The sequence below is a fragment of the Pezoporus occidentalis genome, unplaced genomic scaffold (assembly GCF_034315485.1).
Source record: "Pezoporus occidentalis ecotype Australia unplaced genomic scaffold, CSIRO_AGI_Poc_V1 ctg219, whole genome shotgun sequence".
Lineage (NCBI taxonomy): Eukaryota > Metazoa > Chordata > Aves > Psittaciformes > Psittacidae > Pezoporus > Pezoporus occidentalis.
The window spans coordinates 65,275-89,305 of NW_026914062.1; the positions used below are offsets into that span (position 1 = coordinate 65,275).

The 24,031-nt window shown below is 44.0% G+C and overlaps 2 protein-coding genes across 6 annotated transcripts in view; both read right to left on the reverse strand.

Annotated features, from left to right (window-relative positions):
- Nucleotides 1-275: 275 nt before the first annotated feature.
- MMP23B (matrix metallopeptidase 23B) lies at nt 276-18,358 on the reverse strand. Of its 3 annotated transcripts, XM_062620033.1 has the most exons (9): nt 16,889-16,939; nt 11,996-13,988; nt 8,976-9,121; nt 7,663-7,802; nt 6,075-6,242; nt 4,067-4,231; nt 3,342-3,452; nt 2,671-2,797; nt 276-2,045 (listed from the first exon to the last, which is right to left on the reverse strand). In XM_062620033.1, the coding sequence occupies exons 2-9, from the start codon at nt 12,164-12,166 to the stop codon at nt 1,871-1,873; spliced, it is 1,203 nt and encodes a 400-aa protein (XP_062476017.1). In that variant the 5' UTR covers nt 12,167-13,988; nt 16,889-16,939; the 3' UTR covers nt 276-1,870. The 3 variants fall into 3 exon arrangements, with proteins under 3 accessions (XP_062476017.1, XP_062476018.1, XP_062476016.1); XM_062620034.1 differs by lacking the exon at nt 11,996-13,988 and having other exon boundaries at nt 16,889-18,358; XM_062620032.1 differs by lacking the exon at nt 16,889-16,939 and having other exon boundaries at nt 11,996-15,300.
- A 111-nt stretch (nt 18,359-18,469) lies between these two features.
- Nucleotides 18,470-24,031, reverse strand: part of MIB2 (MIB E3 ubiquitin protein ligase 2) — a 36,701-nt gene continuing 31,139 nt past the window's right edge. For all 3 annotated transcript variants that reach the window (XM_062620022.1, XM_062620023.1, XM_062620021.1), the window contains 4 exons: nt 22,959-23,137; nt 21,812-21,996; nt 21,079-21,144; nt 18,470-19,667 (listed from right to left, as the gene is read on the reverse strand). In XM_062620022.1, the coding sequence (XP_062476006.1) occupies nt 19,426-19,667; nt 21,079-21,144; nt 21,812-21,996; nt 22,959-23,137 (672 nt within the window). In that variant the 3' untranslated portion in view covers nt 18,470-19,425. The remainder of the gene's footprint in view (nt 19,668-21,078; nt 21,145-21,811; nt 21,997-22,958; nt 23,138-24,031) is intronic.

The window sequence follows — 24,031 nt, forward strand, 5'->3', positions numbered from 1 at the left end:
TGTTTGGTGTTAGTAAATTGGAGGTGTCTGAATATAGTTCAGGACAAAAACTCCATTCCAGTTCTGAGGTCTCTTTCCTGTTAGGCTTTTGATACTCCTCCCTGGCTGTATTTTTGGGTGCTCTGCTGAGCTGACTGTGGTTTGTTGTGCTGTATCTATGTATTTACAGTGGTGCTGGTGCAAAAGGAATACGCTACTGGTTTGTAAATCAAAAAGATTTAATATGGAGACTTTGAAACTTTATTTTCTATAGGAAGTTCTTTTAAATACACCCCTTTTTCATAAAAAGAAGAGCTCAGCTTTCCTGACTGTATAATGCCATATTCCAGTCCTTTCTCCTGAGGAATCACGGTGGAGTATCACATCCTTTTGAGTCTCTGATTTACAATGCTGCTGGTCTTTTCTGGGAACAGGAAGATTTGGAAAATACTGAGGTATTTGTGCAATCAGAGCTAGGCACCAGTCCAATAAAAGGATTAATTTAAAATGTACTGAAACTGATAGAATGTTTATAATTTAAGAGGTTTTTCCTGGGTAAAGGCCTCGGAACTGGAATTTGGATGTACTAAAACTGTGGTAAATTTTGGAACTAGTTGGGTTTGTTTGGTCTGGGGTTTTTCTGTGGAGGAATGCAGAACTGTTTTTTCTTTAGGCCCAACTGGTTGTCTGGTATGGAAGGAAAACCAGATTATTACTGGTCTGTTAACTGAAATGTGCATGATTTTAGCAAGGTTTCCTCCTAGGTGGAGATCAGTAACACCTACTACGAAGCAGGGTGTTATTGCCCAGAGTACAGGAAAAGAGAACCCATGGGCTGTGCTAAGAGTGTGTATATTTTGTGTTTCAGGCTGTGCATCTTTCTTGCACTCTGTCAAGTTATTTATTTCCTTCCCAGCTTCCTTGGCATTGCTGCAGTTGGGGGAAAGGCTGAACCTAAGGAAAGAGCAATGCAGGTGCTTTAATCCTGCTAAATGTCATGACTGTCAGGGATTCCTTACTGTGAGGGAATGGTCCACCACTGTGGACATTGGAGTGCACTGGGTGTTGCCAGCCAATACTAACAAGATTTTCCTGTTGGATGTGGCACATTTAGTCCATGGTTTGGTGACTGGTGGAGGATAGTGATGGAAATTACTTATGGAAATTACCACATCTCTGTTGAAAGTGGCAAGAGGCTTATTGATCAGACACCTGAAGGATATGTTGGAGCTGCTGACAGAGGTAAACAGCCTCAGGGATGAGATTACATGAGTAATAAATACAAACCACAGGAAAGCGGGTGGAGGACAGGAAAGTGGGTGGAGGGACAAAAGGTGTTCTGTGGATACTGGAACTAAGCATGTCAATATGTGGAATGGCATCGTTAGAAAGGGTTTGGTGACAAATAAAAGAAAAGGTAATATTGGATCTTATACTTTTCCCAAGTTCTGCTATTGCTATGTACCAGGATCTAAAAAACAAAGGTCAGCAAAACACTTAGAGAGTGTAACTGGTTGTTTTCCTTCCACAATACCTCTGCCTCCATTGCAGCAGCTGGGCCAGCAATCCATCCATCCGTTCCTTTGATGAAGTGACATTCCTGTTTTCCAGCAGTCTGTGGAGTTCCACACTTCAACTGCAAAACCTGACACTTCATAAAAACCAACTCTTTTAATCCTCTGTACAGCACATACTTGATAAATCCTTTATCATTAAAAGTAATCTGGAAAAGTTTTACATTCCAGTGATCAAGTCTGAGTCCCTTTTGCCCAAGGTGTGGAAGCAGCTGATGTAGAATTTCAATTGCACAACTGGAGATTAAATATAAAATGCCAAAGGAACGCTCTGAATTTGAAACAGAACAAGCAGAAGGGAAGCTCTCAGTCCTCTGCTAATGCTTCAGTCTGATCCTCCAGGAATAAGTAGTCAAGATTCTTTCTTTTTTCTTTACTATACAAGTGTAAGTTCCTTCATTAATTGCATTTGCAATGATGCTCATGTGATCTTCATTTAAGGATAAGTAACCTGGATATGAGTATTCCAGAAGCTCCTTATCTTTATACCAGCTGTTGTAAGGAAAAGAATAGAAATTAAATTAAACTCCAGAATGCATTCTACCAGTTAATATGTGGGAGTGGTTCTTCTAGTATGTTTTGCTGGATAAGTAAGTGTACAGCAAAGATGGGACAAAACAAGGTCAAGTTAAAACAGGGCACTAAACTGAGTAATTCAGGAGCTTGAATCTTACTGAACCTTAATGGGAATTTGGGTCCTCAGGCTGAAGTAACCCATGGACTCTCAATTTTAGATACATCCAGAAATAACACAGTTGTTCGTCAGTAACCACTAACAAACTATTAACTGAAAGGGTAAATGTAAGACTCTTCCAAAATACAGGCCAGGGAATTTGAACTGATTTTAAGTATTACCTTTGTGCTACAGGTAAATTGGATTTTATCCTTTTTCAACCCAGCTCTGCTTTCAGACTTGATGCTTTGCAATGTTGGGATGGTATCTGTAAGCTCCCTTCTCACAGTGAGCCTCTCTACTCTAGTATCAGATGGGACAGTGACATGCTCTAGAAGATAAACTCTGCTCTTATTTACATGGTTTTGCTATCCTTCCTCCTCATTTTTGGTATGTAAACTGTAAAGCTTCCTAAAGGACTAGAGGAAATGACAGAGCACTTACTAAACTTTGCCTTTCTTATGAATGATCTTCTGTCCACAGCGGAAAGTGACGTTCCTGCCTTCAGAAACAGTCTTGGTTTTTGTCCTTGGTGGGGGCAGAGTTGGGGGGACTGTTGGAAATGGGAATTCTGTCCATCAGAGATGAGAGAAAGAAATGGTAAAAGTCAGCATATCTCCTGGCTGAGCTCCTGGCATTCCAAAACACAGAGTTATGTTACTACCTAAGGCACCATAAAAGTATCAATTTATATATATTTATACATATAATTCCTACTGAGCAGTTCTTGGGCAGACATGTAACATATCCATGTGCAAAGGTAACAGTTGTGGGGCATGTAAAGTGACAGAGGTAGACAAAAATCAACTTGCCCATGGAAGCGTGTACATTCAGTGTATGAACAGTTCTCTAGAATATATGGCTTGTAATTATATGACTGCATCTTTAGTATTAGTCTGGTCTAAAGTAATACCTCTGTCCTGGAGAAAGCAGTACTAGTTACATGATCCATCTTCTTAAGGTGTGTAGGTATTACCTGAAGCTGAATTGCCCAGATGCGCTCTGAGCCCATGTGGAATTAAGATCCTGCCCATCCCTTCAGCAGACACCACTTAACTTCTACGTCCTCCCTTTGTGCAAGCCCCACCAAGAAGAGCAGAAGACAAGTGCCATACCATAGCAGAAGTCACAAGTAGATGGACAGTGCTTTTTCATCAGCTTCCTGCGCTTCTCACAGAATCCTTTTTGTGCCCACGATGGGCACATAAATAATCTGTCTTTACATCCTGAAAGAGGAGGAGACAAGGCATTGGAGAGACTAGGGTAGACTCTTCCTTCTGAGAAACAAATGGACATTTCACCTAAATCAGATTGTTCAAGGTAAATGGTAGAGCTGGGACAGGAAAGCATCGAAACCAAGAGTACAGTAATATGAATACAATAACTAGATAAAGCAGGGTGCCATTATGGTATGCATAACAGTCTCAATATTGAGCAGTAGCATCAGTGGTTCAAGAGTATCCATTTCTACATCCTACACCAGCTAATGTTTGAAGAGTAACAGGCAAATGTCAGAGCTTGAGAGAAGCTTGGCCACAGCCTGGTTGGTTACAGATAGTTTTATCATCTTGTATTAATAAATCTAAGTCCAACCAAAAGAGCACAGAGAGTGGACTGAAACTTCCTGTCCATCACATTTGGAGTGAGCGGTGCTGGAAACAAGCACTACACCTCCTTTTAGCTTTGCATAAAAAGAACTAGGATAGTTCCTGCTTGCTGGCTTAAGGCCTAGTCCCGCCAAATGCTGAGGGTCTAACAACATGAGAGCTCCACAGGATGCAGCTGACATCAGACAAACCTTTACACAGCACAGCCTAGAGCAGAACCCTGCTTTGCTTACCGTAAAGCCTGTGAATTCCCCAAACTTCATCCTGAGAGATGGTCTTTTTCCCAGTCAGCGTGGCGTTGATGTGCATGAGGGCATTGGGGTTCAGGGAGTGCATGAGACCCAAGGCATGTCCTATTTCATGTGCTGCTACATGCACCAGATCTGTAAGCCAAACACCTGGAAGAGACATGGCAAACCAGCTGTCAGTGTGTGCTGAAGTACATTTGCCAGTCCTGCTGTAGGACCAGAGGAAGTATTTTAGACTAGAACCATAAAGTCTTATCAAAGGTCACCCAAGTTTCATCATCTCTGTAGCTGTTTGGGTGCAAGCAGAGGAGCCAATTACTTCCACATGCTTCTTATTTCAAACAGCAGGACAAAAAGCAACACTGCCAGACTACAGGAAAACTGCTCTGGACGACCCATGTCTGATACGAAAGCAAGTGGCCTGTGTAACACTAAACTCTTGTCAGCTTTCTGCTAACTTTGCTGTTAACTGGAAGTGGCTGTTAGGGAATGAGATTCTTAGCTGGAATATTCCAGTCTGAAGGAGCCTTCAATTGACCTCTGTATGCCCCATAGCTTGTGGGTCAAACTCGAGTTTCGCAGTAGCAGCTTGAAGCCTGTTTCCAGCAGAGAGGGCTCTTAACTGAAGGATGACTCACAAGAGGTGCTATTGCTGACATCTGTCTTGGTATCTTGCACAATTACAGGCCATGAGAATCTCACATGATTCCGATGTTAAATCGGACTGCTTATGGAAAGAAATCATCTGGAAGGGGCAGCTTGCACATGTAAATTATCAGTGCATTAAATAGGAATCCCCCGTGGGTGGATTTTTTTTAGGGCTTAAATACTTCTACTAAATCTCTTTGACGTGACTTAGAAGAGCAATGATTTTGTTCTGCTTTGTTCCCATCCTCCTTTATGCATGAAAGTACCTAATTCAGTTTGGAAAGAGAATCAGTCATTGTAAACAAGTAGCAAGGTCTCACACTGGCCTTCTGAAGTCAGGAGCAGTGTTAGTGTTTCACAGAGGTGACCGAATTGCAAGTGAATCAACTGCATGACCACCTCTATGTAAAATGAATGGAGTTACACTGCCACAAGAGAGAGGATTCTGATTAATTTTATAACCCTAGTAAAACTTGCCTGAGAATGACGTTTTGCAGGGATCTGTGCTTGTTTCAAGCAGCTGCTGGCAGAGCAACACAGCCTAGGGAAACACACTGTCCCCTGATAACTGTAACTTCAAGGCACAGGTTTGTTACCAGACAAGCTCCCTGATTTTTATTACCCCTGACAAACACCGATTGCCGCTTGATACAATGAGCAGACTTCTGGAGTCTGATGGAGAAGGACATAGTTTCAAAGCTCAGTACTTATAATACCTGATCTAATCAGTTCTTTTCTTAACAGACACTGACATTTTCTGCTTTAAAAAATCATCTCCTAGGTCTTTGTCCCTAGATCTTACCTGGAAAAGAAGGACAGGAGAAGTCCCTCTATGCCACCTAAAATCTCCTCTCTGTTGAAAAGCAGAATATCTTCCTTTCAAACAAGGTACTGAGTTGGCTGTACAGTATGAACTTCATTTGCTAGTTAGCCAGGACCATCTGCTTTTCATTTAGAGTTAGTTTTGATACTGCTTAAAAAAATAATCAAGAAGAAAATAACCCACCAAGCTGTGACACAGACTCCAAGATGTCTATAGAGCCAGGAGAACTGCAATGCAACAGCCACGCCAGCCAGCTGAAGTAATAGAACACGGTGCTTTCTCAGAGATGGGCCTGCCTGAGCAGAAGCCAGATGTCATGATTATTGAGTCCCCTAAACTACTCAGAAACAGCACTGCCACCAGACATGGACCCCTACAGGAGTTCAATCACAGAGACAACTTCCAAAACTACAGAAAATCACAACTCTTTCTGCTGTGTCTTTCCCAGATCAGGTAAAGCCCAGAACAAGAACTCATCTAAATCCTATAGGCATTCATTATGTGCTCCAAGACATGTGTTACCTTTTTTCCAGCTGAAGCGGGTGTTCCCCAATATCCAGTATTCATGGTCATCAAAGTGGATTTCCCCGTTGGGTGGGAAGAAGGCATGGGCAAGCTCCCCTGTTGTGCCATCAAAGCAGTGGTGAATGAGAGACTCCAGACAGTCCGTGTGGTTGATAGAGTAGAAGCCTGTGAAAGATGATGATTTAGTGTATTTAGCAGGGTAAGCCCAGCAGGATACAACATCTGTAAACCTGTGGTTTACTAAAAATCCCAAGCTGATATCCTGTATGTTTTCCAACCTACGGAGCCACAAAGGGAAAAATAAGTGCAAGCCGTTGTCATTGCTATGTGATGCAAACCGTACTCAGTCCTGTGAGACCCCAGACGTAGCTTTCCAGTGGTCACAAATGAGTCTACTTTTCCAAAAGGAACATTGAGCTCTTTTTTGCAACATCACTTGGAATTATTTTTCATTTGAAGAGGAGTTGGACAGCAAGATGACAACCCCAGGGTGGAACCGTTCCCCTTTTACATGTAGATAAATAGACAGCCATAGAGCCATAGCTGCTTCCCATCTTTTTGCTAGCATTGTGATAGCATCACAGTGTACCATGCATCCACTGGGTTTTGGCCACCTGGACTCACACGTGGCAACAGGACAGGCCCCTGCGAAGGCAAATCACATGTCTGAGGAGCATCACACAACATGAGAGTGAAGAGTGCGTTGCAAAACGACAGTAGATGTGCTGGTTCTGTTAGTGCTGCTGCCATCTGCACAGGAAATCATCATTTCACACAGACCATAAATCCAGCAAGAATTTACATCTGGGGTTGAGACTGAGCAGATAATACCTCAGCACTAACCTTTTCCTAGGCCCGAGAAACTTGGAAGTAACTACTGGATAGCAACACAGGGGAGAAGGAAGGGTTTAGATTAGATCTAAATTAGGTGTTAGCTAAAAATTCTTCCCTGTGAGGGTGCTGAGGCGCTGGCACAGGGTGCCCAGAGAAGCTGTGGCTGCCCCATCCCTGGCAGTGCTCAAGGCCAGGTTGGACACAGGGGCTTGGAGCAACCTGCTCCAGTGGAAGGGGTTCCTGCCCATGGCAGGGGGTTGGAACTGGATGAGCTTTAAAGTCCCCTTGAACCCAAACCAGGCTGGGATTCTGTAACAGAAAAAAAATGGTGCTTCAATAAGAGCAACAAAAGGGAGACTGAAGCTATAAAGAAGCTGGAATCCATCACCTGTTCTTTGGCTCTGTGCAACCCTGCATATGTCATTCACCTTTCAGTACTCAGTTTCCTCACCTGTGGGATAGAGATAAACCTGTCCCAGTGGCAGATTCTGAGAATTTTTAATGCTTGTCAAACACCTACAGCTTCCTGACTGCAGAAAAGTGTTAATTCTGATACTAACATTTACTCAGAGCAACTGAAAGCAGCTGCTCTACCTGACTGAGGGCAAATGATGCCCCAAACCTTATCCAAGTGGCCCTGCTGAATCCACACAGCAAAGACAGACCATCTCCCGCCTCCAAACTTCTGGTTTATGTACTGAAACCCTACAATCCCTGATGGAGTTAACACAGTGTCCCCACCCAGCCTTACCTATTTTCAAGTCACTCTCCACGTGGCGTGGCACTTCTCTGAAGCTGAAGGGTGAAACTTCACTCCACATGCGGAAAGCAGCCGCCAGTCCCCTGCGTGTGTCCCTGGCGTTTATGAGGTTTCTTGGGAAGGACAGGATTCTGTAGGGACACACAACAGCTTCAGGGAAGTGCTCTTTTCAAACAGCAGCAGAAGGCTCTCAAGGCAATCGGACAACCAAGCCTTTATATTCACTCTAATAGGTTCAAAACAGAAGTATCTTGAACTCAATACTAAGAGGATTTAATAACCCCCCACAAGGACTAATATATTAGTGATACTCTTTCATATCACATGCTCTGGCCTACAGCTTTTGGCCCTCCTCAAGATCATCATTTTAGATTAGATTCTTCTGGAAAACTATCCTACCATCTCCAGTCTGTTGTGCAGTGCTGCTAGAAGAGGAAACAACTGCATGTCAGCAGCAGGGAACTCCTGTTCGTAACACTCAAACTACAATGAGTGCCATGTATGTGCACACGCTGAATTGTTAACACACTCAGGCAGAATATCAAAGGTCTGGTAGTGAAATATGTTACTTTCTTTGAGAAAAATTGGGAGAAAGACTCAAGAAAGGTTTTGCTTAGGCCACAGGTATAGCTACAGCTGAACCGTAAGAATACTACTGGTGCAGGGTGGCAGAACCCCTGTTTGTACCATGGAAACATACAGATGGCTCCTAGAAACTTACCTTGTCCCCAGTGAAGATCTGCATTCAGGAAACTGCCTGAAGTGTAGCAATTGGGAAAAGCTGTGTATATTCTGCTATCCCCTCTGGTTGTGTTTTAGCTATGCTCTTTATGTTCTCCCTTCGGCCCAGCACATCCTAAAGGGAGCAGAAGGTTTTGTATCAAGCCAGGCTGTTAATGAGTGTAAACCTGGACAATTCAGATGGGATGAGTGTAAAGGGAGATATATTCTCTGCTCGTTGTGAAGGAGTTGGGTTCACGCCAACCACTTGTTCTTTGTCTTAAGAGGGAAAACTAACCCCTGCTGTCCACAGGAAGGTCAACATGTCCTGATCAGCGCTGCAGCATAGAATCATAGAATGATTCTAGCTTCTAGCATAGTGACAATGCTTCATGTGTTCCACAGCTGAAGTAAGACGTGTAGCATTTGAAATTATTCCTACTTGAGAGTGGCTTTAGCAACAACCCATTCACTAGCAAATGGATTAGCAGTACTCGTCTGGTTAATATTTACACCCATGGCAGGAGAACTCAAGACCCCAGCATTGCTTAGTGCTATCTCTTAGTGCTAATACAAATCCATACTTATATGTCAAGTTGAAGTGGTCCCATTTCAAGTGTCCTGGGGTGATCGTGTATCGTTTTCTCCGTGCTGGAGGCCGAGGAGGGAAAGCTGCACTGTACAAAGCAGAGGCGCTCACTCCATGAAGCCCAGGTGATATGGCATCTTCCTTAAAAGACAAAACAGGAGGACTGAGCAGTTTAAAAGAGAATAGGTATGGGGTATGTGGAGGCTGGGGAGAACTGGTACTCCCTTAAGGGTGTCCAGGGGACAAGACCAGTGCAGCAGCTGGTAGTGCTGTGCAAAGTGTGCCTGTGCAAAGTGTGCTGAACAAAACCAAGGCAGGAGAGACAGACAGAAACGAGGCCTCAGTAGGTTTCTGGCCACAGCCAGTGCTGCAGCTCTTCCTGGAAAGTTTTCATTTCCTCTTCACTTTGCTATTGCTCTCCAGCTTCACCACAGGAAAAAATGAAATACTGGATAAATGAGGAAAACAGGCAACTCTTTGTGCAGAGAGCTCTTCATAGAGCTACACTGGGGATCTGAAATGCTTTCAAAGTAAATAGGAAACCTGGAAACCCTGGAGTGCATTTAAAGCCATCATACAGTAAAAGCCATCAAATTTCATGACACGTCCAACTCAAGCTATAAAAGCCTTTTTGCCCTGAGTAATGGAGGTAAAAGAATGGGACCCAACATTGTTCTCTGGAAGCCTACCTGCTCTGCCTCCCCTCTTTAGGTCTAAGACACTGAGCATCTCCAAGTCATCGCTGCTCCAGAGGCACCAAGACACTTACTGATAGGTACAGTGGCAACATTACAAAAGCTGCACCAGTACGTGTTTGTTCAGCCTCACAGCATTCTACAGAAAGCAAGAGCTGTCTTTGTGTTACTCATGGAAGAGCTGAGGCTCTGAGAGTCAAAACAGCATCTCGCTGGCCTCACAGCAAGCCAATGGCAAGAAAAGACAAGGAGCCCAAAGCAGCAGCTGCCAGGTACTGCTCAAATCACCAGCACCTCTGTGACTACAGCTAGTCATCACTGGCAACAGCCTGAGGGACTCTAACAGGCCACCAGGCTCCTTTGCTCCCATCTGTGAGCTGCATTAGTTTCTACCTTATTCTCATCTCAGTGTCTTTCTTTTTTAGGACAGTCTTGGTTTTTCTTCCAGCTCAAGCTGTGATTTTGACTCACAACGTGAAGTCAGCGGAGCCCTGGAACATGAGGAATGCAAACACCGTAGAGCATCACCTATGAAACAGAGATGTTACTTAATCCCTTGACTTCTAAGTTGCAAGCTTTTGGCAGGGTATTAGATCACACTTGTGGGAGCCTTCAGATGCCAATCTGCTCTTGAAAGAACACACAGGATCACTTTTCCCTTTTACCACTTTGCTGTATTAAGGGATCTGGCTGAGGAACACATACTTGTAGGTTTGCTTAGCTCAAGGCCTGGCCCCTTCTTCACCAAGGCACACATACATGAAGATGAACTGGCTGCTGCCTCTTTCCCTCCACTTCAGTGGCTTTTTACCTCTGATTCTACTCTATGACTATCATTTTGCCTTGATATGAAAGGAAAATTGTGCAGCACAGGCAAGGTGGTGAAGGATCAGCTAGTCTGTGTCTCAGTGATCGACTGGAGCTGTAAGAGAAGCCATTGACCTTAAAACCCTGAGGCTGTAAGTGCTGAAAAAGTGCAGGAGAGAAAGTCATGTGTCCCTCAAATACAGACCAAAGTAAGGGTGACTCAGGGCCAAGAGCAATCACTGCAACCTGTATCTGACCGGGTCACTGGATCAAGACGGTTGAGTTCCCTTGCTCAAACATTCTGTTGTTCTCTAGCCTTTGTTCTACCTCCCACTGGTGCAAAAGGATGCTTTTAATTAAGGAAGTCTTGCAAACTGAATTGGGAAGGAGGGGAGAACCACACATGCTACAGCTCAGACGGAGGATTCGCACAGAAATGGGATGACCTGGTTAAAAATTTCAGTGTAATTTGGATCAAAAGGATCTGCCTGGATGCCAAAGAACCAAGATTATGGCAATACTGGAGAAGAGGTCAGCTGCTCTGAGCTGGAAACTCATGTGACTGTGGGTTAAGGTCTCAAACATTCACAAAGCTTAGAAGGTACTCAACCACTGCAATAAACGCCAACATATATAAAGGCAGACACTGGCCAACATCCCTGCTCTACACTATTCACCCTGTGCAGTCAGACCTCCAATAATTTACTTCACGGAGTTGTGATGAATGCAATTCATTCTCTTCTCCTCCCCGAGTCATAGAGTTCCACTCAAACTAAGCAGTAACGTAACTGACTTAGCACCAGTTAGTAAGAGTCCTGAGCATACAATGCAAACCAGGGGTGCTGTTGCCAGGATCTTCACAGACACCAACAGCAGGAGAGGATGTGAGCACCTAAAGACTGGGCTTAGGTTTTTTTTAATTAAAGGTAAAATTAAGCTAAAAGCAGAAGTTAAGATCAGCTTCTGAGAGTCCCAGAGCCCTACCACAGCTCCTCCTGAATCCCAACCAGTCTGTCCTGCAATATCTTGCTAAAGATGGACCTTGACAGAAAGTTAGTATCAGTTAATGGTCTCTGTAGGTTCAGTGTTAACTCCCAGTTTAGATCTTACAGCATGAGTCCTGCCTCTGGAGTTCCTAGGAACTGCTGCTGCAGACATCGGAATACATGCATGCCACATCACACCAGGCTGGGGAAGCAGAGGTACTCGGAAGAATAGCCAGAGCTCTGAGGAAAAATATCTCAAATCTTTTGTGCATTCACTGTTTGGCTGCCTGCAACCTGCACACACACTTCTAATGACCTGGTTCTGTTTAGATGCATAATTACCTTTTAGGATCCTTTGCAAAAAGGGACTCAAACAGCCACAAACAGACCTGTTGCCTTTAGAGCTATTTATATAGTGTTTAGATTGCTTCCTGAATGTATCCATCTTCTAAAAGAATACACATGCACATACGTTTGATATCCCCACTCCCCTTTCAAGCATTTGAGAATCAGATCCTTTCTCCTACCTGACTTTCCTGAAGTGCAGCTCCAGCTGGATCTCCCACAGTAGCCAGCAAAGCCACCACCGGGAATATGCATAAAAATCCCACCATGGTTCTACAGCCATTACTCTTTTTCTTGTCAACCAAGAGGAAGCTCTTCCTTCTGTTTGCAGAAAGCTCTTCTACTTGATCCATGTATTTCCTGAATGCTTCTTAGAGGGAGATGTGACAGATACTAAGACATTCTCTTCACAGAATGCATTGGTAATCCTCTTGCATTTGGAGCGTTTGTGAGCAGCCCTGCAGTGACTGTCAAAGCTGTGCAGAAGCACTGGAGTTCCAATAAGCTTTAAAAAAATTAAGAAAGAAGAGAGTAGCCTTTACATTAAGCTTCTTTCCAATGTGCCAAAGATTCTCTCAGCCTCTGCCAAGTGGAATCATGTTACTGCAGCTGAAAGTTGGGCTGGCGGAGGAGAAGCAGCAAAGTGAAACAAGCTGGGATGGATGTGAACTCTTTTAACTGACTGTAATCAACAGAGGACAAATGTGCAGTTACCAGCTTTATGTAATGAAAAGAATTGGGGGAGGGGGTAGAAAAAGGAATCCAGAAGCCAGCATCACGCCCCTGGAATGTTGCATTAGGGATGCTTAACGCTAGAAGAGCTGTCATTAGTCAAGGGCTGTCTTCTGGAGGGAAATGAAAAATGAGATGCTGTGAAGGAGCAGGGAGGGCTTCTCTGCTTAGGACATTCTGCTCAGGGAGTTTACAAACTCAGATAAAAGTAAACATCAGCTCCAGCTTCCATGAGGCTTACAGGCTGAGAGAGTTGTACTTGTTCAGCCTGGAGAAAAGGCGGCTCCAGGGAGACCTTCTTAACAGCCCCCAATACCTAAAGGGGCCGACAAGAAATCTGGACAGGGACTTGGTACAAGGGCATGTAGTGACAAAGGGGAATGGCTTTAAACTGAATGATGAGAGAGATTCCCTCAGTTCAGGACTTCTTACAAAGCTTACTCAGCACTTGTCAGGTTTTCAGAAACAGCATCATTTTTCTGTCTGGATGCTCGGTGCTCCTGAGGGGGGGCTGCTCTCAGCTGAGCATTCAGGCAGAGGAAAAGGAACTGTGCAATCTCCTGGTTTCACAAGCAAGTGGCAGGGAAGAAGTAGCTCTGTTGCCAGCCACTGTAAAACATTCCTAGGGGGTATCTGAAGCATCTGGGAGGTTTCAGAAAATTCCTGCACTGTTAACAATGGAAAATGGGTTAATTTGATTTGTTTCCCCTAGTACATAACCAAGCTTGCAACGTTTTGTTGAGAAATTGGTAACACCACCAATCCTAAACTTACCCATGTCTCAAGTCCCCTGAACAAGTTTGTCAGTCTCTGATGAGTGCAGCTGCTAAAGGTGAGCCCACCAAGCTCTTTCCCATGAGTTACTGAAGTATTCTGAATGGTGAAAAGGACAATACTGTACATCATCTATTTACCTTCTGGTGCCACATGTGATGGGTGAATGGGAATCTTTAGCTTAGAAATGATTCATAGCCTCTGTGACACATTTAGGATGCTGCTTTCCAATCAAGGTATCAAGCAGAGGAAGCAGGTTAGACCTTGATGGATCAGAGTGCTGGGTTTCTTGGAAAGCACATAGTTTGCTTTCCCCCCATAAACTGGGAATGCACTGTGCCCATCCACATAGAAATTCAGCGCCTCTGCATCCAACTTCACCAAACCCCTGGCTGCTGAATGCCTCTAGAACTTTAAAAACTGAAGCCAAGTATTTGCTCAGAAACCAGCTCAGCAGTAAGGCCAAGATAAACCTCAGTTATCGTGGCAATGAGAGTCAGATGAGGAAAGCTCTTATGCTGAGGTATTCAGAACTTACAGATGCAACTTTGGGGAGCTAAGGGAGACACATGAACTCGATGCTGTGCACAGTAACAATGCTTCTGATAAAGTCTCTGTGCATGTGGATTCCTTGGTGTACAAGCTCTGGCCAGAATCCTCAGCGACGTGCTGCTGATAAAAAGCAGAATTTCAGGATTACACCTAGTTCATGAATACCGTGGTTGTTAAGTTTCAAGCACAGCTCTTTTCCATAGATAGTTTAAGGATTACTAGGACCAGAGTGCACATCTGTTGACACTTCACCCCTTTCCTCTGCCCTGGGTTAAGGATCTCATGGCTTTCCCAAGAGATACTTGAGCTTAAAGGACTCTCAGATGCAGCCACCAGTGGCCTCAAATCTAGAGCACTTATCAGAATTTAAGCCTCTCTCAGATGCTTCAGACATCTCCCAGGAGGACACTGCTGCCCTGTGCCAAGGGCAGGTAGTTAGTCAGAACCCTAAATTCATTTCATCCTTGTCTTTTCCAAGAGCTGACAATACCCTCCATGAGGGCCTGAAGGCACTGCTTTTACACAAGGGCAGAGAACTGCTGCTGTGACTTCAGAGTTCTGATGGCTTTTAGAGGTCTCAGGTTCTCAAGTGCGGGTATTTGGTTTGGACTCCAGGCGAGAACTGTCATCCTGACTATATTTGGACAGAAAAACATTCCTGGCTTGGGTTTCTGCACAGTGTCTAAAAGCAGTGGAACACATTACACTTTGAGGGAATCCATATGGTGTAATGGGGAACAGGAAAGGAAGGCAGGGTGCAGAACTGACTTTGCTTTGTCTTCATGCTGTTAGCAGCAGTGACCAGGACCTGGATATCATCTGTAGGGAGCTGGGATTTTCTAAGCAGTCAGGGAGGCATATCCTGAAATCTCTCTGCATGCAATAAACATCACATGAAAAAACAGACTTTAACCAGCTGTCAGAAGGGAATGAATGCTACATAATGCTGCATAAAACCTACAATGGTCAACTAGAGACTATGGGGAACATAAAGCATTGGATCATTTGCACAACACAATACGTTTTCCTTGTTAAATCACCTCAGTCTTGTTTTGCTCCTTTCAATCTTAGTTGCTGAAATGTTTAAAGGGGGGCTGCTGTATAAGACACAACATATGGCTCCATTCCCAAGGGTAAGCTTTAGCTCAAAAATTAAGTACTTTCCCCCTTCCATGGTTTATTCTTAGCATTCCTCTCCTTCCCTATATTCAGCATTACTAACAGTAAATGTTATTTTCAGCACTGTTTCTAAATATCTCTGCTGTGTTTGAGTTAGAGAGCAGAGTTAGCCCTGGTGCAGCAGGTCAGGAAGCACACAGGCACTGCATTGCTCAAGTTCCCCAAACACCACAAGAACAATCTATTACAACATATATACTCATGCTAAGAGGTGCTACACAGAGAACAACCATTAGTGCTACAACTGCAGCTGTCTGACTGTCTAAAATCAATACCTCGCCTCCCATGATACCTCTTTATCCATGGATTGAGTGTGTATTGTTCAGCATTGGAACAAATTGCTCCCATTAGCTTCCCCTGTTGTGAAGTGGGCATTCTCTGTGGAGGTGGGAAGTCAGGGAAAGAAGAAAGACCTAATATCTCATGGCTCAAGGCACGAACATCAGCATTTCATCTCTAGGGCACCAGTCCAAATACAGGCCACAGGCAGGGGAGGGAGAGTGCAAGCAGCTGAATGTGATTTACCACATATTGGCTCCTTGGTGGCCCATGTGAAAAGAATTAGCAAATCCTCATATAGCTCTTTATTTTAAAAGCACTTACATATTTATCCTCCATCTCACAACTTGGGGGAAAAAAAAAGCCCACAAGAACCCAACATTCCTGCATGGTTCCTGTGGGAACAGCGGTTAAAGCTTGTATTTTCTACAGTGGGTCATGGACTAAAAAGGATTGTATCTGCTGTAGCAGGGAGCAGCATTCCCCAGGGAGCCACAAGAAGAGTGCTCTTCAGCCCCCAAGCATTCTCCCACTTTCTATCATGCAGCCCCTCGTGATCAGCATCTGCTGGTGTTCCTAGAAAAATCTATGGTCTGCTGAATAGCAAAGGAGCTGCAAACAAGGGCTAGCTCCAGCTGGCAAAGAAAACGGAATATTTTGCTTAACTGTCAGTTTGGAGCTGCAGCTCACACAAATGCCTGTACTAGCCTGACCCTGTGTTACCAAAGAGACATGGGCTTGACCCCACTCTGAAGCTCAGTCATGGCCACGTAGCGAGTAGAGTTTCAGGAATTAAATGAGGGAGAATTTTTTCTCAGCTCTCCTCAGGAGGAAGAATTGCTTCCCTGGGTGGGAATATCTTTGCTGTTGCTTTTTGGTGGGCTCCCTTAATGATTTGTAATTCATGTGTGGATGCACCAATCCTCCCGAAACCCTGGGAGCAGCAGGGACTAGTGGGAACATAATCAAAGGAGAGATGGGTTCTTTTCCTGACTGCCTTTCAACAAGCCATCTCTCTCCCTCTACTCCCTCAGTCTCATGCTGACTGTAAAACAGAGTTTTGGCCACACTTCCAAAGGAAGTGCTTTAGAAACCCTGGTTCTGAGCATGAGTTGAGCTGCTGTCTCATAGCTAAAGTTTTAACCAGAAAGACTAAGCAAGAGCTTCCCCTTCCAAAACCACTGCTGTACACTGCTGCAAGGAACAGAGCTGCATTTCAGGAGATGGGAGAAGTCCCAGTGATAACAAGGAACTCCCCAGCTCATTTGCAGAAGACCTGTCAGTCTCATTTGTGAGAGACCAACTGTTAAGAAACATCAGGCAGAAAGCTACTGGCTATCCACAGACCAGATTACCCAGGAACCAAACAAATTAGCAAGTAGGCAAAGCTAATCACTGCACCCACTGTGGCACTTCACTGGCCACAAGTCACCCCCTGATCCTGGCTCTCCACATAAACAGGCTTATCAGGAAAGATAAAACAGCAGATCCTTCTTTATTTCCCCAGAGCCTCAGACTCCCATGGAGGTGATCCTGTCATGGACTTGTCAAAAACATACCTGGCACATATGGACATCTGCTTGCCTTCTGTTATCTCTTGTTCCTGTGGCTCCACTGACCATCTTGCTTCACTGTTGTGGTGCAGCAATTCCCTTCTTCTTACTAGGAAAATGAATGGGTTAAAATAGTGCTTAACAGCTCAATGCTTGCTCCTCAAAAGCAATCAGAGCAGGCACAGGGAAATGAAAGAACATATTCCCAACCCACACTCTATGTTTACAAACCATTTCTGTAGGGCTTCAGCACGTATGTTACACTGTGCAAAACCCCATCGTGACTTTGGCCATACAGTGAATTTCAGAGATGAAAATAAGATCAGGAGATACTGAAATGGAACTTGCCTTACAACATTAAACTGGGACGACCTCTTGGTTCCCTACAAGAATCTCTTCATTAGCCAGAGGGGGAAAAAAAGCCTCCATTTTCTGCAACAGCTGCACAGCTTGGAAGTCGAAAGTTGGTCTTCGTACAACTTCTTTCCTTTAGGGAGAACAATCACTTGGAAGCTTCCCTTCATTTAGTAGCCAAAGAAATCATTAAAACCAAATGAAGCAGATGCTCCCTGTTGGTTTTTCCTGAATAAACTGACACCTTAGGCAGATCTAAAGGGATGAGAATAACAAAACTGGTACTGAACAGTTTGGCACCCCTGTCCCTTCTTCCCCAAGTGCCAGCACACATACACATTTAACACACATGATGAAGCACTGATCAGTTTTACCTTTAGTAAACTGCTTCTGGATTTGATGTAGAGCCTTGGGAGAGAACTGCATTTCAAAAAGAATGCTTAGCATTAACACATTAGATGGGGTGATCTATAATTTGGAAAACTACTGACTAGCAACAAATAGTGGTTAAAGCAGCTCTTACAGTATTTGTCTATTGCTGCCCTACAACAAACATTCTGGGTAAATATCTGCTTTATTCCAGAGGAATTTACACCACCAAGAACTTCTAGGATATAAGTATTTGCCCCTCTGATAATGGATTAGATGCCTCAGCCTTGCACCTTTTGAAAACAGCCTTTGCACAGTAGAGTTAAACACTTGGTTGGGTTGTATTTAACACCCATGTAACCTAAAGCTGATTTCAGAATTAGCTTTAGTAACAATCAGAGATGCAGATAAAGACTTAAATCTGATCTATTTTCATAGCTCAAAAAATCCACTGAAATTAAACAGCCTCAGGTGAGATGTTGACAAAGATTATCTATAGGAGTCAAGGGCTGTGACACAAAACTATACCAAGGGACTATGAAGTTGCAAAAAATACTCCTGTAACTCCCATATATTCCACAAAGTTAAACATTTCTTTAAAAGATTTGCCACCTCTTTGCTAATGAACAAAGACAGGAGAGAAATCCAATGGTTTGTTTTAAACATTGCTTGCAATATGTAACAAACAGTATGCTTAACTGTGTCCTTAAAGATGTTCACCACACACAAACACCTATGTATGTACACACACAGCACACTAGCCCTACGGGTTGCCTCTTCCACCAACACATTACAGGATGGATTCAGTGGATAATATTCTTTCAGCCACACAGTTGGAAAACACAATAGAGCTGGATCCATATCTCAGCTGCTGTTTGTACATTCATTTTAATGCTCAGGAAAATATAGATCTTATTTTATTAAGTTTTGCTGCAAAACCAAGAAACAAAAATGAAATCCCTTTTTCTCAGGTCTTAATTATTACTATTTATTTTCTTTACACTTTGATTGGAGTATTTAACACCTGCCTTTGGCATTATGGATAGAAAGCTCAGGAGTCTCTGAACACATGGTTGTGCCAAAAGAAAAACTAAAAATGGAAGAAGAGTGTCACTTAGAGGTTAGAAATATTTGTTGTAACAACATATTTTCTCCAATCAGTGTTCACTACTTTATCTCTAAGGCACACACTCTGTCTTTAGGACCTCATTACATCCAAGATCTTGCAGAGCCCATACGCAGTAGTGCAGAGAGCATGCTGTCCTAGGACATTACCCCCCTACCACTGACAGGCATCTGGCAGAACTGATGCCATGACTATCTCTGGTATCTCCTCACGTGAAGTGCAAGGGTATGCTTTGCCATTGCCTGCCAAGGTATAAGGTACATCCTTCTACAGCATCTCCCTTTGGAGCAGTGCAAGGCTGACACTGCAGGGCACTCAACACGATGCAGTCACTGGAGCTGGATGCCACTGAAAAGATCTGCATATGGAAGTCTAGTTGCATCCAGTCTGGAAGTCTCTTACATCTTCAGTAAGCAGGCCAGTGTCCTTTACTTCAGGTCTCTGTGATGGATCAGCAGCACAGGGTGAGGGGGCTGCCTGCCCTCAAGCACCGCTCCTTGACTTTTTGACATTACATGTAAAGGGGATTCCTTCTACCTCCACCCAAGTACCATCACTTCTTGGCTTCCCTCTCTTTCAGGATGGCTTTCCAGGTAGCCAAACACATCAGCCTGACTAGCATTTCTCTTCTAAAACGCAAACAAAAAGGAAGGAAAGGAGGGAGGTGGGGATGGGAAGGGAAGCAAGCGTATCCTTAGACAAAGATCTGAATTCTTTCCCGGATAGCCTGCCTGCAGATGGGGCAGACAGTAAGGGCTGTGCTGCAGTCTGGGCAAGAGCCATGTCCACACTGGAAGACCAGTTTGATTTGGTCATCGATGCAAATGGGGCAGGTGATGCGCTCTTCCATCTGCCGGTAGCGGTTCTGCAGCTCCTCCATGAGCTTCCTCTGATCTGTGGATTCAGAGCTGGGGCTGCACTCCACCTCAGTGCTGTCTGCAGGGGTGGAGAGCAGGAAGAGAGTTAGTCCCTGTCTGCTCTGCCTCATGCAGCGTCTCTTTAGTGAGACTGCCCTTCAAAAGCAGCAACTACTTCAGACTAAACTCTCTTCACTGAGCCTTATTCAGAGATTCCTCAAGTAATAAGCCTGAGATGATGCTTTCTACAGACTGTCGAGTGTTGCTTTTGTCCATTTAGATGCTCAGCTGGTTTGTGTGTGTGTGCTTTACTTTGTGTTCCTTGAAGAAGTTCTCTGAAGTGTCCTGCCTTCCAGAATATGCTGTGCTACCTGCAAGTCAAAACACTCAAAGCTGGTTGAAATGCTGTGCCATACTAGCCCAGGAATCCTGACAGTGCTGTGAGTACTATGTGTTCTCAACCTCCTCTTCACAGTTAGGATTCAAATTTCTGGTTGAGTCTTTCAGGACATACATGGTAAAACAAGAAGAAACTATTTTACATCACTTGCACTGACTTCTGTGTATTCTCATTTGGAATTCCCACCATTACCTTGTTGCCAGTCTGTAGCCAAGACAAATGCTTCTGCCTACTGTCAGGTAAACTTCCTAATTTTTTGCATTATGGAGTTCCAAAGAGGATTTCTGGTTTTGTCAGGTGTGTATGTCCAACGCCATCAGACAGATCCTTGCTTCCCCTATGCTTCTGTACAGGTATCAGGTCACAAGACTGCAGCCTGACTCCAACAAAGGAGTCCACAATACTAAGCCATGAGCAGCAGGACATGTAATTCATTTCCACATGCACTTAATCCAAGAGCAACCTCAGCTAGAAAGAGATCAGCTCTCATAGCTCCTATAGAAAAGAGCTTCAGTGGGCAACACACATTAATTCTAAGGCAAGTGCAAGCCTGCTTCTACCTCCTGACATTGCTCATTCTGGACACTGACTAATGTGGATAGAAAACAAGCTGTTTAAAACCAGGCTAAAGAGCTTTATGAAAACAATCTAGACTAGTGATTCCTGGCTAGCTGGTTAATGCCAGCCCTGCACAGGCACTGCAATTTCAGCCAAGGGAGAAAAGCAAGGCTTTCACAAGATGTAGTTTTTCCTTTCTCATAAATTTTCACTGTTTAATCACCAGCTGTGAAAATGGTTACACTGACACATGGAGAACCTCATATTTGCTTTCAGTACACAAAATAAGCCAGGTACAGGACAAGCTTCCTCAAATACCCTGTCTATGCAGCTTGAGCTTGGTCCATGACATCTGAATCTACCTCTTCCTCTCTAAAGGTGGTCAATGCAACAGACACAAAAAAAAAACCCCAAACTAAAACCAACCAAACTCTTTCCTTATGCTTATGTCACTGGAAACACTGATGTTGCTCAAACTAACACTGTACAGCACCCTTCCCATAGCACTTGACAGTAGGAACAGCAAACATACCTTGTTTCAGTTTTTTGGTTATTGTCACTTGACATTTGATGCACTTCTTCATTCTCCTGGAGCATTCTACCATGAATGATACAAGAAGAGATTGCAATTAAGCCCACTGATGCCAGACTCAAGAGGAAGACAACAAACTCAAGAATATCACCTTTGAACAACCTAAGACCTCCCTGGATGATGAAGAGATTGTTTCTGCATAGAAGTGAGGACACTACCTTCTTTTTGAGCTATGTCCTAGTCTCTTGGTTTAGTCTTTCCTACACTAGTAGCAAATACAACACCTTTATGTCCTCAATGCTCTGTGCTACTGCAAGTGTTGCACTGTGAATCAAAACAGCCCTTTGCTCTGAAGAAAGAAGATGCAGCTCTGGCACAGAATCCTTACCAAATTCTCTGTGAGGGCCTTGCAAGATAACAAACTTGCTGACATGTTTGAGCAGGCTACCATTAAAACAACTGAAATGCAAACCAGTAACAAAAGCCAAAGAAGACTGACTGAAATCCTTCTCAGGAGGCTTTTGATGGATAAAGCACTGCCAGCTAGAGCTGAAACATCTGGCTTGCCATCTGAATTATCCAGGGCATCTGTAAGCACAAGTAAAGCTGCCTGAGGTAGTCAGAACACCCTGCTTTTCATAGATAGCTTTGGACATCTTAGATAAGATGGTGGCACCGAAATCACGCTGAGGTTGTTTCAGGACACAAACAGCACAATAGGCTCGTGACTTACCTTCACACACAATACTGTGCTGGCATGGGAAGAAGTGGATGAGCAAGGCCAGCTCTGAGCAGACCAGGCACTCTGTGGGGACCGCCACACTCGAGACACTAAGGTTGGTCATTGTGTTAGGGGTGGTGTGCACACGGCGAAGGCTGCAGGTGATGGCTGAGCTCTCTGAAGAAACCTGCTGTTCCCTGCAATCATGAACACAGAATAAGACTTGAGCCACGTATTCCAGGTCCTCCTTCAGCAATCACATAACACTGTACTGATCCCTGGAAAGCACTGCATGGAGAGCAGAAGATGCTCGGGTAGCAAAGACTTGTGAACCTTCACTGCTCTGGTGGGACCAACTCAGCCTCTAGCAGCTGGGATTCTGACTGGATCTATCTAAAAAGAAAGGAAGGAGCAGGGATGACTGATACTTACACAAGTTGAAACTGCGTTTTTGGAGGGGTGGTTTTGGGTCGTTTGATACAAAGTCAGTAAGTTTTGGGGGGAGGGAAATCTACTGTCCAGCTTCCTACCAAAGTGGCAGTAGGTCCCTCCAGCAGTAATGTAACTGTGGGTCTGTGCCCTCAGATCAAACAGAACTCTGCTTTCATGTTTGCAAAGTCAAAATCCAAACAAATGTTTCTCACAACCAGAGATAAAGCCAGCTCTGACTTGTTGCTCTCCCTTGGGCATTTTCTCAGCAATCTCTTTATCAGTTGAAAAACAAGCATTTATCCAGCTCTGAAACGAACTCTGTGGATTTTGGTGCCACTCTTTTGTCACACCTCCTCTCTGTTTAGACTTTACTGCAGAATCCAGTGAAAGTAAAACAGAACCCAGAATTACTCTGCAAGAAGCTGCTCTTGGCTTCAGTGGCCCGTCTTCTCAGGGCTCTCTGTAAGTTTAGAGGCCAAGTCTGCACCGAGCAGTATTAATCTGCTTTTCCCAACTCTTTCAAATGGCATTATGCAGCCTTAAATAACCCCTGGTCAGTAACCAGCTCCAGATGACACAGGAGGTGCCCAGACTGACATCCAAAGTGATTCCAAGGTGCTTCATCCCTCCTGGAACAACAGCTGCATGAGTGACACCCCCGTGCTGTGGGAGTACTCTGTATTTGCAAGGAACTATCTGTAGCCAGTTTCCAGAGGACACGGTTTACCTGAATTTCTGTGAGAAGTCTTTGACAATCTGGACAATCCTTCCATCTGTGATGAGGTCTAATGGAGCCTTTCCCCTGTGGTTTGCATAATTTATATCTGCTCCTTCTTGTGCTAAGTAACACGCAATTGCAGTTCCAACGTTCAGTTCCACATTTCCAAGGAAGCCAGAAGCCTGCAGCTAAAAGATGTGGAGAAACATTTTCTGTTAATAGAAGTTTCTGTTATGGGCTTTGATCTGTATCAGATTCTAAACAACGTCTTAATCCTGGTACTTACAATTTGAAAAGGCATGTTAGCATTCTTCTTTAACACACAAAAAGATCCTTCAGCATGTAAATAGCAGATTAAAATCTTGCATTCAGGACCAAAAGTGCCTAAGACTGGTCCTAACTTGTGCCAATCATTACTAATCACAGTCATAGGTATTCACTTCTTCAGGCAGTGAAAAGGAAGGACACTGAAGATACCACAGGACTTCCCAATAGAGGAACAGCTGGTGTATGAAGCCCTAAGGGACAGCTAGTTAAAAAGCTAAGTTTGTGTATATTATCCAAACTACTCTGATGTTAACAAACATCTTCCATTGACTTAAAAGCCCAAGGCATGTAGATCAGGGTAAGCAAAATCAGACTGGAAAGAGCAGAATGGATGAGCTTTTCAAGCACCAACATGTAAAAATAGGACCAGGTAGTTTGGCACAGAGCATGCCGCCCTTCAGAATGGATCAGAATTTATTCTGATCAGTTCAAAATGCAATAAAATCTATGCCAGGTTTTCCAGTGTGCTAAATCGTCCCTACATGGAATCATTCTCACTCCATCCATAAAGTATAACCAGTGTTCGCATTCCTGGTTTGCACTGGTGTGTGCACATGTTGGTATTTACATGGATGGCAGAGTCCACTTTGAACATCTAATTTCTTTGCCAAAAAGTCAAAGTAACCTTCCAGTCCTTGGCATATCAGGCACTGATTTCTAGATCTAAGGCATTTCCTGAAAGGCCATATGTATCCATGAATACAGAGCAACATAGTGAAATCCCCTTCAGGCTTTATAGCAATGTTCAGCCTGAT

What these genes read in the sequence shown, in the direction of transcription:
- MMP23B (XM_062620033.1), bottom strand. Translation starts at nt 12,166, where the DNA reads ATGGATCAAGTAGAAGAGCTTTCTGCAAACAGAAGGAAGAGCTTCCTC. An exon ending in CCGCTTCAGCTGGAAAAAAG is followed by an intron (nt 4,232 to 6,074) that starts GTAACACATGTC and finishes TGTCTCTTCCAG; the next exon opens with GTGTTTGGCTTACAGATCTG. An exon ending in CATAAGAAAGGCAAAGTTTA is followed by an intron (nt 2,046 to 2,670) that starts GTAAGTGCTCTG and finishes TCCTTACAACAG; the next exon opens with CTGGTATAAAGATAAGGAGC.